The 18109-nt window shown below is 52.7% G+C and overlaps 1 protein-coding gene across 1 annotated transcript in view; it reads left to right on the top strand.

The window, feature by feature from the left end:
• Positions 1-18109, top strand: part of KIRREL3 (kirre like nephrin family adhesion molecule 3) — a 506536-nt gene that overhangs the window by 389765 nt on the left and 98662 nt on the right. Inside the window, exon 2 of the mRNA XM_054579443.1 lies at positions 4262-4339. Within this exon, the coding sequence (XP_054435418.1) occupies positions 4262-4339 (78 nt within the window). The remainder of the gene's footprint in view (positions 1-4261; positions 4340-18109) is intronic.

Genomic DNA, 18109 nt, shown 5'->3' with positions numbered 1-18109 from the left:
GCAGCGGCCCCTGGCCTGGGAAGCCAGCCCTCCCCTCAGACCTCAGCCAGATACCAGGCCTGGGTTCTACCCCGAGCATTGTTACCAACAAGTGCTTTGGCCTTGAATTGTCATTTTCCTTCTCTGAGCCTCAGATTGTGCAACCAAAATGAGGGAAGTAATCTCTACCGTGCCTACTTCGCAGAGCTACTGTAAGTATCTAATGAGACAGAGAATATGACAGCATCGTGAAAAAAATACATATTTCACAAATGTGAAGTAATATCACTGGATCATTGTTATTACTAATAAGAATTTAAAAACCCTAAGGCTAGAAAAAAGTCCCATCTTCACCCTCTGAAGCCGAGGGGAAACCATTCCATTTATAAAGCTTTTTATTCCTCTCAAGAGGAAAATCTCCCGTTTCCTAGACTCCTGTTCCAATGAATTACAACTTTCATTCATTCCACCACCCTCGTGGCCTAACCAATCCATTGTGCCACTCGTAAGCCCACTTGATTTCATTCTGACCTGGCCAGGTAGAGGAAAACTGACCACTACCCAATTTTTTTTTTTTTTTTTTAGTTCACCCTTTCATTAAACCAGCAGGCTCTGTGCTTGGGACCAGGGGCTCAGATTTAAAAAAAAAAAGAAAAGAAAAGAAAGAAAGAAAAAGAAAGAAAGAAAGAAAAGAAAAAGAAAAAAGAAAAGAAAAAAAGGCACAATCCAGATGTTCACAGTCCAAGGGCCAGGAGCTCCTGGGATGAATTCTTCCCTTCTCCCTAAGATGCATACTCTTTCCTAATAACTGCGCCCTTGCTCAACACTATTTCCTGAACCTTTGTTCTCCTCGGAGAGTGTCCTCCTGCCCCCCATCTGCAGGTGACCCTGGACTTCTTTGCAGCGAACTTTTATGTAAAGCCTGGACCCCTCATTTCACATTCATCATTTCCCATGGACGCCTTTGGTGCAGCTGGCGGCTCAGCCCGGAGCAGGACCCGGCCTGAGTCTGCAGCCCCCAAGCCTCCGTGGAGAGGCCTCGGTCTTCGTGGGCTGTAAAGTGTATGTCCGCGATCTGGCTCCGCCCTCCGTCCCAGTGCAATGTGACAAGGGAGATGGCAGCACAGAGGCTGCTGTAGGCCACAAAGGGAAGGACGCTGTCCTTTCTGTTACGCTGGATCATCTCTACCGTAAGAGCCTGGTCGGCCTGGCTTGGTGGAGTTTCCCGAAGCTGGGGCAGTTGGGCCCCGCTTGCCCGGCTCTCACCTGGCTCCCAGGAGCCCTCCCCTCGCCCACGTCAGCCCTGCAGGTGAGCTTCCTCACCCAGACCCGGGGACCTCTAATTTAGCTCCGGCCAGCCACTCTGAAGAAATCCCAGCTTTGCATGTGTGGCTAGCTACTAAGGCTCACCTCACTAATCCTCCAACCTGCTTGTTTTTGCGAAGACCTCACCAGCTTCTCCCACTTCTCAGTCAAGACTCAGTCAGAGAGCCCTCTCGCTTGACAGATCCCTGCAGTGTGCTTATTAGCACCTTGTAATGTTGCTGCCTAAATAATTAAGACGAACCCACACGTGTCAAATTAAATGAGGCAAATACATTGAGAAATTGCCTCATCCTTCATTTCTTTTATTAATCAAGTGGTTTTTAAAACTTCTTTCCTTGGTCATCTGCAAAAAAACAAACATGGTCTGTGAGGCTGTTCCTTATAATAACTGTATTCACAGCCTCTTCTCCCCGGCAATGGCTCTGGGGGCCGCCTGTTACGTTGACATCAGATGGGTTGAGTAGGGGTGGCAGAGGCAGCCACCAGAGATGATCTGGATGCAACGGGTCATCCACGTTCACTAAACCCTTAGGAGAATTATGCCCCTTCCATTTCCCTGGAAACTTAGGGGACTTTCCAGGAACGCCAACAGGATATTGGCCTACAGTCATCTGGCACTTTCCGCCCCCACGCCTGGCCTCCTCCCCAGCTCAGTCTAGAAGCCCAGGCTCCCTTTCTCATTAGAAGCCACTGCTTTAGATGCACATAAAAAGTCACTGGAAAATATAATAAGAATCATTGGCAGCTGTATTGTTCTGCTGGTGAACAGCCGTGTGCACTTACAATGGACCGGCTTACTCTGCCTGTTGTTGGCATGTTGAGGTTTCAGTGCAGTCTCAGGCAAGCGGCTATTGTTCCGGGGAGCTCAGCACCTCCTCACAGCTTGTACTTCCGCCGCCCCCCTCCTGACATGCTTCATTCCTGCTTCGTGAAGGTGGTTGTTAGAAAGAATCCACAAATATAGTAAGTAAACATCAAAGGGACTTTGATCCACATGGCCTTACAGAGTAGTAGCCCCTGCAGAAAGAGCCAAGGCCTTGGATGAGGAAACTTAACATCGTCAATTTGGGTGCCAGAGATGCAAGGCTGTTTGAAGTGAGGGCGGCTTGGCTGTGCCTTCAGATGGTGAGCGTGGAAGGAAGGGAAAAGAAGCGAGAGCCTTTGGATGAGGCACGCTCAGGTCTGCTTCTCTGCTCTTTACTGATAGTCAATAAACTCCTTTAAAGAATCAAGAGATCAAAGCCGGCGACCTCCCTGGGCCATGGCATTCTGCCACCACCCACTTCGCTTTGTTTTTCTCTAGGGCAGGAGCCCCCGTGCTGGACTTATCTGTTTCCCATGGGCCCTGAGCTCCCTTTCATCCTCTGCTCACGGAGGGTGCACTGGAAAACAAGAGGTGGGTGGAGACGGAGAGAGGGGGATGAGCCCAGCCTGTCTAGGTTCCAACAGCCTAAAAGCAGCCAGGGTTTGGGGGAGAAGTTGCTGCGACACACTGCTCAGTGGGACGGACGGGGGGAACACCTGGGTGCCCAGGATGCCCGGCAAGGTCCAGGAGAAGGTGCACCACATTCCGTCTTCCAGAAATCATGCCTCTTATTCAATCACCCAGTTTATGGCAGCTGGCACAGTTGTAGGACTTCTAGGAAAAGAGGTTGGGGGGAGTGGTCCAAAAGAATCATGAAAGACATTTATCATCCTTGAATTTCAATGTTCTCACCTATATCATGTGAAGAGCAGGGACCCATTTGCCTACCTCATGGGTCTCGTGTGGGGGTCGAAGAAAAATGTGGGGTAAAATTGGTTCAGAACCCAGAAGGTGCTTAAGACAAATCAGAGCGAGAGGATAAACAAACACTGGAGAAGAAAGATCAACCTCTTGTGAGGCGGAAGTGCCCCGTTCAATGTTCGCACACAGTGGGCACTGATTTACAAAATACTGAGAAAAAAAATTGTCCCCTGCTTTTGCTCTCTAGAACTGTCGTTCTAACTTGGTTTTCCAATCAAGTCAAAGCTTTGGGGGCCAGGGTGTATGTTTTGTCTCTTAGCCATGCCAACCCCAGGGCCTCTCCCTGAGCCCACACCACGGAAGCCCTTGGTGATGGTGCTGAATGGTACCTGATGTAAGCATGCACAGGCCCTGGCCGGGTGGTTCAGTTGGTTGGAGCATCGTCGAGTACCCCAAAAAGGGTTGTGGGTTCAGTTCCCCATCAGGGTACGTGCCTGGGTTGCAGTTCAATCTCAAGTTGAGGCTCATATGAGAGTCAAATGATCTCTCTCTCTCTTTCTCTTTCTCTCTCCTCCCCCTCCCTTCCTCTCTCTCTCTCAAATCAGTAAACTTAACCTCCGGTGAGGATTTTTTTTAAAAATGCACAGGACCCCCCAGCCCCAGAAACCCACTCTCTCCCAAGGAGCAGACTCTTCTTGTCCCTACCCCAATGCCTGTGTCTTCCTCCAAGTTCATCACTTCTTCATCCCAGAGGCGCTGTGTCTGGTGGCACTGCTCCATCCTGGGCACCACCGGCTGGATGCTGCCCCTTCTCTGGCAGGCCTGACCACAACCCCAGTGCCATCCTGGTGCAGTCCCCAAGCCTGGGACATGCTGGGCCTCATTAGCCTATGAGTAGTCGTTACAAGTGTGGTTTCCGGATCCAGACTGCCTGGGTTCCACTCCTGGTTCAGCCACTTCCTAGCTCCTTCATCAAAGATTGTGTACAAAATACATAGGTAAATGAGGGTGGTATAACATGGATAACGGTATGTCCCTCATGGGTTTGTGACAATCAAATGAGGAATGTATGACTTAGAATTATGCCTGGACCATATTAAGTGCCATGTAAATATTTTTAAAATAAATAAGTAGCCCTCTTTATAAGAGCAACAAGCGCCACATCCCCTGCAAAGGGAGTTCATCGACACCTGACCACTCCTGGCTCACCCACCTATGCTTTTCTTCCAGAGCTGGGCCTCCAGAAGAGAGGATGCTGTCTGGTGCTGGGCTACATGGCCAAGGACAAGTTTCGGAGAATGAATGAAGGTCAGTGAGAGCCTGCCTACCCTCTGGGGGGTCATGTGGAGGGAGGGAGCTATGCCCTACAACTGTAGTACCAAGAAAAAGAACCAGGGACAACCAGAAGGGACAGTGGGCACGCCAGCTTTTATTTCCGTGAAGCTATTCAGATGGTAGCGTGGAGAGGAGCAGCTAATGCCCGAAATGCAACATGCTGATTCAGAAGCCTTTGTCCTCACCCTACCTCTCCCCTCCCTCTGGGTCCGTCTTCCTCTTCCTCTTGCTTCCCTACCTTTTGTTTTCCACCCAGTCGGCCCAATTAAATCTGCCTCTATTATCTTTTCTAATCCGAACCTCTCTACCTTTCTCCTCAATCATTCACGTTTCTCAAATGCCTATTGAATTAACAGCACTTTGCAGGGCACTTGAGACAATAATAAAGAAGAAGAAGGTAGAGTTTTTATTCTCAAAGAATGCGCCCTTGGGAACCTGCCTCTTTTCCATCTCCCTTCACCCTATATCTCCCACTTACTCATGGGCCACTCTGCGTTTCTCTGGCACTAAGTCTTCCTCTGAGGCTTGCCTGGGTCTCGGAAGCTGGGGAAGGCACTGGCAGCGATGTGGAGGCCAGGATGTGGAAGGAGTGCTGCTGCTTACGGGCCTGCGGTAATAAAGAGCCAATCCCCTCATCCCCAGCCATCTGTCTCCGTGTAGCTAATAACCCTCTCCATCAGACGCCACAGACGGTTTGTCAGGATTCAAAAGTAGATAAACAATGGCTGGGGATGCCATTTATTCATTAAAGTCACACAAATGAAGCCCTGGCTTGCCACCAGCTCAGCTTGCTGTGAGCCGGACCCCTCCCCTCCCAAGTCTCTGGGCTCTGTTCCAGGCAGGGGGGAGGCAACTCACCTGTGCTATCTCAATCCCTAGAGTTAGACCAGAGTGTCGTTCAAGTGCATTCTTCGCATGCTCCTCAGCTGGCTCTCCTCTCCAACCCACAGTCCACGACACCCACACCCTCTTATGCTCCCCAAGCCATGCCGGGCCAGCTATAGGTTTGCCACCACACTCATCATGGCGACAGTCTGACAAGCGGCAGGTCCGTGCGACTAAACACAAGGAGTATCACCTCCCCCGTGTTGCTGCTGGTCTGTGTACGAAGGCGGCGGCACCTAGAAGCCACTTCCCACTTGTGGGAGCGCCAGGGCTGAGCACAGCCCGGGCCGGAGGCTGCCTTGCCTGCCCGTCAGCCCCCCTTCCTGACCGTTCTCTTTCTCTGCCCACCCCCTCCGCTCCCAACGCAGCCTTCACACGAGCCTGGGCAGGAACTCGTCCATTGTGGGAGCCGATGCGGCGCCTCTGTCCGTGGTGCTGAGCAGACGTTCTGCTGTCGACCCTCATTAGAGAAGTTGAAGGCGAGGTTCACAGAGTTTGGGGAAGCCGAAAGTCAGGAGCGGGGCTGGATTGGAAACCTTAAGCTCTGAGTGTCTGACGAGTAGCAGGATACGGTCTCTAGATCCTGGGGCCTACAAAGGCATCGCGGGGCTCACGAACACGATTCCACTTCCCCCTCCTTGGCTAAGGGCGAGGGAGTCCTATTAGCCAGCTCGGGCTGCGATAACAAAACACCACAGGCTGGGTAGCTTAAAGCACAGAAAATTATTTTCTCAAACCTGTGGAGTCAGGAAGTCCAAGGTCGGTGTGCCAGCGTGGTCAGGCGCTCGCGAGACCCCTTTCCCGGCCTGCAGGTGGTCGCCTCTTCACTGCGTCCTCCCACGGCAGAGAGAAAGCAAGCCCCCGGTGGCTCTTCTTCTGAAGATAACGTTACTGAATCGAGGTCCCATGCACACAACCTCATTTAGCCTCTACCACTCCTCTAGAAACCCTTCCTCCAAATGCAGGTGCTCTGGGGGTGGCGGCTGCAACATAGAAATTGAGAGAAAGGGGGAAACAATTCCGTTCATAGCAAGGGGCCTTCGTGGATCTGCCATAGCAGAAGAGTACAGTGGTAATGCTTTGAGCCAGGAGTTTGGGAAATGGTAAGAAAGAGAAGTCAGCATGAGGTAGAGAGGCACTCCGCAGGCCTTGCCTAAGTAAAGGAAGGAAGGGAGGCGGGGGGATAGGCAAGGGCTCCAGAGCAAGGCCAGGACCTGGCTGCCTGAGGGGTCAGTTAGCCTTCCCTGGTGCAATGCCTGAGCTCAAACAACATTTTAAAAATGTTTTTCTTTTTAAAATGGGAAGATGCCAAAACAATATCTTTTCTCTCTGAGCCCCCTCTCTAAACACACACAATCCACACAACTGTGTTATTACTTTCAACTGCTATGATTGAGCCGGTTAAGAATGATAGATCTCAAGTGCCTTAATCCAACCTGGGCCCTCTGCCTGGTGAAGACTAATTGAGAATCAAGCTAGGTAATCAGACAGAGGGGGCAGCGGAGGCATCTGCAACGGCCCAGGGCAGCTGACGCCTCACCCCGCCTCCCTCTCTGTGTGTGGTTCTCTCCCCTCCCAAGTGCCCCCGTGCACACGTTCATGCACGTACTCGCCACAACCACACACACAGTAGCTGCTGCTGTCTCGGGATGAAGGAGACGAGGGGGTGTTGTGTGAGTGGTTACAAATCCCACCTAACGAGGAGGGGGCAGGATAGGAGTGGGTAAGACCGTGGGACAAAAGAAGACATGCAGGAGGTGGGTCACCTTTGGCTCAGGAAGGGCAGAGAAGAGGAAGAAGGGACCTGGAGGGGTGGGCAAGGCTCCCCTGCTCCCACTCTGGATAGTCTTGCTGCCCCAAGTGCCACCTCATACATTTTTTTTCTCTTTCTAAAACTCGCATGCCCAAACTCCGATACATCTGCAGACAAGAAAAGACATCAGCAAGCATGGGAAGCTGTTTTATGGTTTATAATTATCTTGTACCAATACTCAAAATAATTATAACTTCCACATATGAATAATTGAACTGGAATAGCAGCTATGACATAGCTCAAGAAACAGAAATCTCTGTCTAAGCTGCACCATCCACTTCGGTATATATTGAACAATTGATAACATAGCAAAAAATAATTATTCTTCTCCCAGATGCTGGAATTAGTGAGATATTAGAACAATTACCTGCTTCCTCCATTAAAGATAAGGTGGTGATCATTATATTTCTCATTTAGAATAAATATAAAAGACGTGTGCTGTATTAAAGTTTTTGTTCTGTTTAACAGTATTTAGTAGGATGTCTGTCACCTGAGGAGAAGTGGTCTCCTATTTCATGTTTCCCTGTTAATCCGGTATCTTTTTATTTTCTTCCCCTTCCCTCCTCCATGCTACTTTCCCCAACAATAAGTGAGAAAGAACAAGAGAAAAATAATGAATGAACAAGAGCTTTATAGATTTGGGATTTATCATAAGCTAGAGTAATGGCAATTGGTGCGATTAAACTACACAAAGCAATAAAGAGAAAACACTATTCAAAGATTGTTTAAGGAGGCATGTGATAGAACACGAGAGTCACTTTATTTGGGAGTGTTTAACAGCTTCTCGGATAGAATTTGCAACATCTGCAGGCATGGAGGCAGTTAGTAATGTGTGGTATATGTGTGCACGTGTGTGTGTTCTTTCCTGTCTGGACTCAACACACCTGTGGCATCAAATGGACATATGAACAAAAATTAGTGAAGGGCATACAAGAAAGGAGGAAATAAAGACAGACTAGGCATACAAATATCAGATTGGTTTGACATCATAGTCTTCGTGTGATTAAGTACCTGGTGCTTTAAATGGGAACTGCTGGAAGGAGATCATTTATTTATTCATCAAAGAGTCATTGAATACCTGCCAGAAAAATTATACCAATTTTATAATAAGTTCCAGGCATGTTTCTCAGCATTGGAGCTTTTAGAGGCAAGCAGGATGTGGCGCTTGCCCATCATAAGCTCCACATCTCAGTGTGACTGACCCCTCCACAAAAAGGTCCTAAACTGCTCATGCCCCATGAAGGCAGCCGGACTATTCATGTCGTGGCACTTACCCTAACTGGTGATTACTCATTCCACTGCCTGCCCCACCTGAAGTATCAGCTTCCAGAAGGGAAGGATCCCGCTCCTTCCTTGCCTCCCTTGGCCCAGTGACTCCCACCAGGGAGGAGTTGGTGAGGTTTAATTTAAGCAATTAGGGCCATGACGGTCCAAGTCACTCTCAGGTGTAAAGCGGGTCTTGCAAAGGAGCTCCCCAGGCAGAGCAGACTGAGGGAGAGCGCCCCAGGATACGAGTCGCGGCGTCTCCAGTAATCCCTCAAGTCGTGCCTGCCACCCTCTCTTCCAAGTCCAGACTATGGCTCCTCCTGGGAGGCCAGGGCCCAGGCAGCTCGGCAGAGCCAGGGGACCTGGAGGGGGAGCTCTCCTTCCTCATCCCGGTACTGCTGGGCTACCTTCTCAGGGCTTCTCTAGTTGGTATGTCCCCCCAGATCTGCAAGGGGGACTGTCCCCACTGTCCCCTCACCCCACACCCAGACACACACACACACACCCCCACACCACCACCACTCATCCTCTTCCTGGCTATTCCGATCACCCCTTCCTCCTGGAGATCCCAGAGCCACGCACTTCTCAATGCACGGTGCTCGCCCAGGGCTGCTCCTATTCACAGGCAGGGAGAAAGCTCTGATGCGGGACTCAGCCTGCCCCTCTGTGTCAGGACTATGAACAACCCTGGTGATTACAGTGCCACCCACCAGCCCAGGGAGCCCGCGGCATGAGTCGCTCTCCAGGGCTCAGGAGGAAGTTGCCGGAAGAGCCAGGACCACAACCCAGGTCTCCTGACACCCAGTCCAGTGTTCCCGAGATTCCAAAAGAGGAGGCTGAGACTGTGGACACAGGGCAAGCCCCCCACACCGCAGCTGGTTTGGTTTTTCAGGGAGCTGAAAATACAGAGGAAGTGGGAGAGGTCAGGGAAGTGGGGCGGAACGCAGGAGAGTCACCAGTCGATGTGGGAGAAAATCAGGAAAGACCTAGAGGGCGGGACATAGGCCCGGGAAGACCATTTCTAAGGAACCAGAAAATTCTATCAGGCCCTAGGACTCCTGAGAAGAGAAACAAGGACGAGGAAGCATCGAGGAGCAGAGAGGAGGCTGGGGCCCCGGCCCCTCCTGCCGGCCCCGTGAGGGGCGCCTGCGCACAGCCCTGCCTGGTGCACAGGTGCACATCTGGAGGGGCGGCGGGACCCCAGATTCCCGACCCAGGATCACAGTGGCTGGCGCTTCTCCCAGCTCAGTGAGGGGGAAGCAGAAAGGCCTCCCAGCGCTGTCACTTTCATCTTCCCAGGAAGAAACAAACGCAGTGATTAGCAAAGGCAGCTTCTGTTCCCACCCGGCGGTGTCTCTGGGAGGAGGCTGGCTCTGCAGGTGGCAGATCCCACACAGGCTCTTGCCTGCCCCTCGGCGGCTCCACGTGGCTCCACCCCCGGCTCAGGCTTAGGGAGAACACCTCCACCTGGGTACCAGGGGGGGATGGCCAGCCCTGGGAGGCTGGGCCTCCAGGCATCAGCGCTGCCCCGATGTTCTTTAAGGTGGCATGGAGTCTGTCCTAGCCTTCTGCACCCCTATTCCCAAATCTGTAAAAATGAGTCTAAAACACCCAGTTTCTTCCCTACCCCCTGACAGGGGTGACAGATGCCCCTGTTGGCTTGTGTAGTGGGAGCAGCTCCTCAGAGGAAGGAGCCAGCTGTGTGACTTTGGGCAAGTCCCCAAATGCTCAGATTTCAACCTTCTTGCATACAAAAATTGAATAACGTTGGCTACGATCACCTCTCAGCCTTTAATATCTGATGATTCAAAATCTGTCTTGGCTCTCAGCACCCTGCTCACACCCTCTTCTCACCATAAGCTTAAATGCGTAAGTTTAAATGCTTTCGTCACTGAAGGAGCCAGCACTGGGACGCTGGCTGGCTGGCTGTGCTCAGCAGCCTGGGAAACAGGAGCTTGTTTAATTTCCCTGTCTATTCTCTGAGAGCGAGTTCGGGCCCATCTCAGGTGCCCCCCGGGGGCAGAGGGGCAGGGGCACAGGCCGAGGGACAGGCTGCACGGGTTTCAGAGCAGAGGGGAAGCGGCAGTAGGGTGGCCTGGATCTAGGCCCTGGGACCTCCTGACCCGGGGCAGAACAGGTCTGATGGCGGGTGAGCGCCTCCGTCCGAGGCTGCTAAAGGGCCGTCTGTTTCCCCGAGACCAATCCCCCACCGCCCGCCCGAGCCCCCAGGATGTTGGCTAATACTGTCATTTTGTTAGTTGGGGCTTTGGGGTACATTTTTTTCTGATTTCATTTTTCGTACTGATGTGTTTTCCTCCACTGGGGCTGCAAAGTTGGTTATTTGTATAACATCCCTGTTTATTATTTATGACAAGACTCAGATTTCCCGGGCACTTTATGATTGTTACTTAATTCACTCAGCGTCTTGGAACAAGGGGCCCGCCGTTTCCCTCCGCTGCTGCGGTCTGCTGGAGGATTCCAGAACTCTTTCCCGGGCCCAGGCCTCCGGCCACCGTTCCTTCGGGAAGCCCTGCTCAGTTAGCTAAGAGGGCCTGGGGCCGCGCTGGGCTGCGGGCCCTGCCAAGCTCCTTTTTAAACACCTGTTTCTCTCACACCCATGTTCGGCCCTCACCAAGACCTAGTAATGCCGCCTGCCAAATATCTCTCGAACCCGCCCACCTGTGTTCACCTCATGGCCACCACTCAAGTCCCTGTCAGCTCCTTCCCACAGCTGGTTGGACAGCAGTGCTCTCCTCACCGGTTCCTTGTGCCCATCAGCCCAGCCGCTTCTCTCCTAGTTCATTTTCCACTCTTCAGCCAGAGCAGTATTTTGAAATGCAAATCAGATGTCATGTTCCTCTTGAAAATATTTCCATGGCTTTCTATTGCTTTTAGGAAAAATGCCAGAATCCTTGGCACGTTTCACACGGCTCTACAGGCTCTGGTGCCTACATGCCTCTTTGGCCTCACCTTTCCCCCTTAACCCTCTGTCCTCCGGTGACATCAGGCATCTTTCAACTCCCCAAACAGGGATGCTCCATCTGTCACAGCAGCTTTGCCCATCCTGGTCCCTCCTCTTGGATGCTGGCCACGCCCACCACCCCTCGCCCCCAACCCTCCCCATACAGCTGCTGCTCATCCTTCAGCTCTCAGCTTGGGTATCACTTCTCCAGTGAGGCCTTCTTAGAGCACAATGCCACCCCCAAGTCTCTGCTCTCATGGAACTATAGGCCGGCCCTTCAGAACTTTTAGCTCCATCTGTACCTATATGTTTATATTGCCATTATTTAAGTACAGCCTCTCTGTCCTACCAGTCTGTAAGCTCCGTTTGGTCTCCATCATATCCCAGGAGCCTAGCGTGTTTGCACAGTGTAGACATTGAAAGAAGAGTGAGGACAATGACCTTCTCTGCCCCTGGTCAGTGGCTCCCAAGGTGCTGGGACTGGGTCATAGACTCTTAGGTGAAACATTGGAAATCACGTGGAGAAGAGGAAACTGAGGCTCAGGAAAGTAACGTGAGTTACCCGGAGTAACACAGCTAGCAAGCGATAGAGCCAAGGCGCAAACCCAAGCTGTTGGTCATAAGTCCAGTCCTCTTTCCGCGAAGTCTTTGATGTCTGGGAGGGACAGGGTGGGATCAGTCAGGGAAGTCTGCCTGCTAAAAATGGGTTTGAAGCCATTTTGGAAGAGATCAGAAGCAAAGACCTCCGGAGGAAAGGAAGGGAAGTTGGTTCTTTGATACAGACATGGAACATACAGAGGGAGGCCATCTCCTCCCCCCAAGAGCCCAGCACTGTGCCGGGCACTGGAGCTTCAGAGAGGCTGGTCTCTTTGGTTCACTTTTTAGCATTGTGGTTGATATGCTCAGTAAGTAGTTAAGAACTGTGGCTTGGAAGTCAGAGAAATCTGGATTGAAATCCCATACATAGTCAGAGCAGATTTAGAACCAGATAATACAAGATTTTTGAGGCCAGGAGGGACCAAAGGTCATCTAGTCCACACATCCTTTTGGTGGCTCAGTATCCCTGCCAAGCACTGCGACACATAAACCCTACTGAATACTCCGGCTCTGTGGGCTCATCACATCACCAACCATGCACCAGGTGCCTTCTCTGTGCCCTGCACTGTGCTGGGTGGGCCCTTGGCATGTGGAGACAGATGTCTCCCAAGGACATCACAGCGATTCCGATGCAGTGTCATATTGCTGTCACTAGGAACATCTGGGAGCTATCGGAAGAGAGAAGGAAGCCCCATGAAACTGCACGCCAAGTGAGCGGTGCCCAGGCAGCTTCTGGACAAAGTGATATCGGCGCTGAGTCCAGGAAGCAAATTGTAGTATAAGAGGCCATGGCAACCTACGCTCGAATCCCTCCCCAGGCAGGGAGCTTGCTGCCTACCGAGGCCAAGGGGGGCTCCTCAACCAGGCTCTCCTCAACCATCCCCTTCAACCTCACGTGCCTACAGTTTTGTAGTTCTAACTGCATGGGTGACAGTGAGACCCAGTGACTTAGGTAGCAGCCACTGGCAAAATCCTGGGCCCTCGCCCTGGGCCAGCTGTGCCTGAGAACTCTCTTCACCCCCTCCACCTCCGCTAGCTCAAAGCCTTCATCACAGCATGCCGAGAGCTCCCCCGCTCCTCGCCCAGGGTGAAAGAGTCCGCACAAATGGGGCTCTTCGCTGGCCACTGGTACCGTAAAGTTTTGAGAGCTGTGTGCTGGAACAAGCCGGTGCAGGCTGGGGTGAATTATCCGGGGATTTTTGTCAAAGGAGGGCCTATAAAACCCTGAGAGCACTGGCCCCATCTCTACAGTGGCCGCGTCATGTCACCAGACCCCACACTCTGGAAGCAGTAACCAGGTGGACATGGCTTCTCCCCTGCTCCAACGGCTTTCTTCTCCGTGCCTTCCCTTCTCCGAGGTGTCAGTTTCCATGGAAACTGTGTTGTTACTGGTATGGGAGGAGTTTAATGACATTCAGAAGCACCAAATCAAGTGCATTTATATAACGGTTTGAAAAACACATAATAGCCTATGGAATGTGGGACACAGTGACAGTTTCAGTAACTGCACACAGAGTGCGGGATGAATAGAGTCGTGGAATTCTCCCGCCTCCGAGCCAAAGGCACCAGGAATAACCACCGTCTTAATCTTAAACAGCAGCCCTTCTCAGCCATTGTTCATGAAAGGATCTCCAAACACTGCACGCCGAGTCACTCTCCTTCTCCTTGAGGAAGGACGCTGCCCGGACCCGGTCCTGTGCCCCGCCCAGGCTGGTCGGCGGGCCGGGCACAGAGCGGAGGGCGTGGCCTCCCAGGTGAGAGGAGGAGCTCAGCCTCCCGGCCCTGGCTCCTCGGCCCCGCCCCCTCGGTCGTTCCGCTGGAGGACCATCGTTCCTTGTGGTTGTTCCTAGGGCTCTTTTTTGTCTGATTCGGAGGTTTATCAGGCATCTAGTGCGCGCCCCGTGCTGTGGGGGACGTGCCGATGGATACCGCACGCACAATGCCCTTATCTTATCTCAGGTTCCCCCAGACGACCTAAGCAAGGTTCCGTGTGCAATGTTCCCTGTGGGATTCAGACTTCAGAAGGCACGGGATGGGGGGTAGGAAATCGACGTGACAGAGGGAAGGCATTCAGTACAGGGGATGCGGGGGAGGAGCATCATCCATCCCGCTACCAGGGTGGATGACTGGAGTCCTGTCCCCCAGGGGACGCTGAGAAGTGCTGCAGAATTCAGGCGGGCCACCCAAGGGGTGGGGTGTGTTTGTACCAGCCCCGTCACTCACTGGCTGCGGGCTGCTTCAGTGGGGGTGTCAGTTCCCTAGCACTCTGGCCTGCACTTTGTGAGCTTAAGAGAAAACCGCAGGAGAAGGTTGGGAGCTGGCCCGTAGGCACTGCAGTGGGCAGGCCGGAGGGAGGCCGGTGGGGCACCGGCAGACTGGCCACGTCGCTGAGAGACTTCTGAGTCCAGTAGGCATGCAGGCGTGTGATAAAAGCAGAAGGCAGGGGGCTGGAAGAGCCAAAGACCTAAGTGACGTGCTCTCGGAACGGACAGGTGGGGAGCCATTCATTCTGAGTATCAGCGGGAGACTCCCGGAAGGCGGAGGAGCGATGGGCGGGGCTCCCCTGGAAAGGCCCGGGCCAGGGAGGCGCTTCCGCTCACTTAGGCCTCACCTCCTCACGGGTGGGCGGCAGGAGCTCCGTTCTGAGGAGGGAAAATTGAGGCTCCAGAACCTTTAGTCATCGACGTGAAGGCACACAGCAATGGACCTGGTCCCCTCCCAGCTGCTCCGCCCCCAGGAGCTCGGTGCGTTTAGGAGAAGGGTTGCAGGGTGTCCACCCCCGTCACCATATGGGCAGGCGTGACCGAGCGCCCACTGTGTGTCCACGTAGATTCTTCCCAGTGGCCAAGGCCAGCTCTCTCCCCCTCTCCCCACATGGCCCTGCCCACAAACCCCCCTCAGCCAGTCAGCTGCCCCTCCGGACCTGCCCCCGGTGTGGGCTGGGCCGACTGCGCTTCATACTGAGTGAATTATCTGGAATTTGGTGCCCAGGCGCTGCAGGAAGGAGAAGAGGCAGCCCGGGGCGGGCGGGGCAGGCACTGCCGCTCTGCCGGGCCCCACAAGCACGCTTTCTGCCCTGCCCTCCCCCTCCCTGCCCTCCTGCCCCAGCCCTGCCCCAGGCCCTGCTGCCTCAGAAAATGCGGCAGGAGCAGGGCAGGGGTCGCACGCACACATTTCCCTGGAGCGGCATTTCTGCAGCACGTTAACCGGTTTTCTGTGAAATACGGGCTCCGCGGTTAAAAAAGGTGGCGAGAGGCAGGGTTAACCCTGATTAAGCAGGTCTCCTCTGCAGCATTTCTCAGGCTTTCTCTGCCAAAGGGCACGGTGCACCCCCAAAGGGGGAGACGGTTCACCGAGTTTCCCAAACTTATTTGACCTCAAAACATTTTTCCTAGAGAATGTATGCGGCTAGCATTCCTTGGAATCCTCTTCGGGGTGTAATGGTTTAAGGCTCAGACCTGCCACTAACTTGTTATGTGAGCTTTGTCAAACAAGAATAATTCAAGCCTGCCTTGGGGAGACTAGTTAAAACGGCAGGGATAAAAAGCTCTATGCACTGTAAGTGGTGCTATTATTTATTTACATAAAAGATGGTGCTATTATTTAGTTGCATGAAACAAACGAGCTCCGTTTCTCAGAGAGCATTTGATTGGCAATCAAAAAAAAAAAGTTTTTTTCAATAGTACGTTCTGGTCCTCATTATGTGATCTTAATCTTGATCTCCCTTGAACTCTGTTTTCTCATCTGCAAAATGGGAATGCTCCTGACACTCGCCCTCTTTCCTCGACGCATACGTTACGAAGATAAAATATGCTCAGGGGCCGTACCGGTGTTTTGAGAAAGTATTCAATGCCATAAAACACGAGGTGCAATTATTAGTGTTCCAGGTCCATACCCTCAATTCAGTCCCATTTCGCTGCGATCAAAACAGGAGGTGTGTTGAGGGAGGGGAGCGGCCAGTGGGAGAAATAAAAGTGCCTAATAATTTCCATCCATATGGATGATGTTAGGGGCCTGGCATGAGCCTGCCACCGAGGGAAGAGAATGAATATTTCATGAGTAAATGCTAAATGTAGGATTAAGATGAAGTGGACAGGAAGGCCCCCGCGTCCTCTGCCCACAGGTGCAGCTGGGAAGGTCAGCTCGGGCTCTGTGACTGGGCTTCGGGCAGCAGGGCAGCTGGGCAGGAGGCAGGGCTCAGCCTCCCAGCAGCGGTGGAGAGCTGTCCAGCATGGCTGGCAGAGGGAACCCTTCCCTGGGAGGCGGGAGAGCCAGTGCCCGCCGCACCCACCAGCTGGGTGGCCTTGGGCAAGTTCCTATGACCCTCCCAGGATGATTGTAAATGGGGACAACCATGTCAGTGAGGTCTCAACCCCAGCTGAGCTGTTAGGAAGAGGGCTTGGTCATGCACACTGGTGGGAAGTGTTACTCAGGTGTTCATGCCATGGACGTTTATTGAACATCTACCCCGTGCCAATCACTGCCACAGCCATTTTTATCTTCTGCCATGTGCCCAACACCATGTTCATCCCTCTCTACACATCACCTCATTTAATCATCGCCACAGTCCCGAAAGCGTCTGTTATCACTCCCCTCTTCCACACGAGGAAATAAAATTTGGGGAAGATGAATCACTTGCCCGAAGCCATGTAGCTAGGAAATGGCAGAATCCAGGGCCGTATGAAGCCAAAAGCCTTCATTCTACGCTAAATGGCCCATCCCCACCTGTGGTTCTTCTGCAGAGCCAGCAGGGCCCCGCCTCCAACCGCGGCCAGCTCTCCCCTGCTCCGTTCATGCCTCATGCTCCCTGCTGCCAGCGCCCCTTCCTCACCCAAAGGAGCAAGCCTCCCTTCTCTTAGCCCTCCAGGAGACCCTCCCTTTGTTTTCCATCCCCCCCTCGCTTCTCCCACCCTCACGGATGGTCTGTTCCCCATGACATGGTCCCCGTGGGTTCTAATGTCCATCCGCAACCACCAGGACCTTGGTCTCCCAAGGTGCTGGGCAGCCTGTATCTCCCGTCTGGGCCATCTATCGGGGTGAGTGAAGGCTGGACAGTTCCTACCCGTGAAACGACCTTAGCAGGCAGAGAAAGGACAGAGGGGCAGCGCTGGAGTTAAACCCAGCCAAGCCTTCCTGCCTTCTGATAGGTGCCTCCGGAGGTGGCTGCTGGCTGACTCCATGCAGCGAGGACACAGCCACCTCTGCAAATCTCTTCCTGGTGGGCAGTTTCCTGTTATCTTGGCTCATTCCTTCACCAGAGATGAGGAGATTGTTTTAAACCTGCCGCCCCACCAGCTCTGCTCCTGGCTTCCAATGCCATTAAGTTTCATTATAACAAATAAACACCACAATGACATTTATAAGTTACCACTGAGCACAGAAGCACAAATATGAAGCAGATAAACTGCATTTGATCCAAATAATTACTGCAGGCAATACTGGGCTTAGTCTGAGCTGGCAGCCGCGTACCGAGTAATTTATTAGATTGCGTAAGGCAATGTTGCACGTTGCGTTTTTCATTACTGCGTCTCTTCCCCTCTCCCCTGTCTAAGTAGGTTAGAGGGGTTTAGACAGTGCAGGGCCAAACAAAGACAGACTTCGCACAAGCGGATGAAGCCTGGGGATGTCGGCCAAGTGTCCAGGAATGGAGGCTTCAACACCATGGCAGCCATTGCGGGGAAAGAGAGTTTAGGATACTCTTGATGTTGCCAGCCGAGGACAGTTCCCTGTGCTCTCCACCCACTGGCCCAGATACAAAGAAGCCCCGTGGAGTGGGATAACGGAAGGGCTGGACGGAGCCCCTAGGACACCGAGCCTGGGTTCCTGCCGCCAGCTTCCTGCTGGGTTTCTCTGTGTTCAGCCCAAGACCCTCTGTACCTAAAGGCCCTCGGTAGCGCCCCCCCCCACCCCCAGCCCTCCCCAGCCCCAGCCTCAGATCTCTTCTGCAATAAATATAAAGGGAAGGAAGCAGTCTGCCAGCCAACTCTGCAAAACAAAGCAATGAGAGCTGGCTACCAGCAGCCGCCTCCCTGCCAAAACCCAAACTCATAAAGTTTGATTCAAGGGGTTACAATGCCTCCTACTGAGTCCCTCCTGCCCCATTCTCCCAGCCTTAGTAAATTACCCAATAAGCAGCAAGGACCTGTAGTTATTGTGCAGTTAAATGGTATTTGCCCAGTAAATCCTGAGCAGAGTACTAACGGTGATATACAGTAACTAA

The sequence above is a fragment of the Pteronotus mesoamericanus genome, unplaced genomic scaffold (assembly GCF_021234165.1).
Source record: "Pteronotus mesoamericanus isolate MK-2021 breed Mesoamerican mustached bat unplaced genomic scaffold, CSHL_Meso_final contig_53, whole genome shotgun sequence".
Lineage (NCBI taxonomy): Eukaryota > Metazoa > Chordata > Mammalia > Chiroptera > Mormoopidae > Pteronotus > Pteronotus mesoamericanus.
This window is presented reverse-complemented; position numbering and strand designations above follow the sequence as displayed.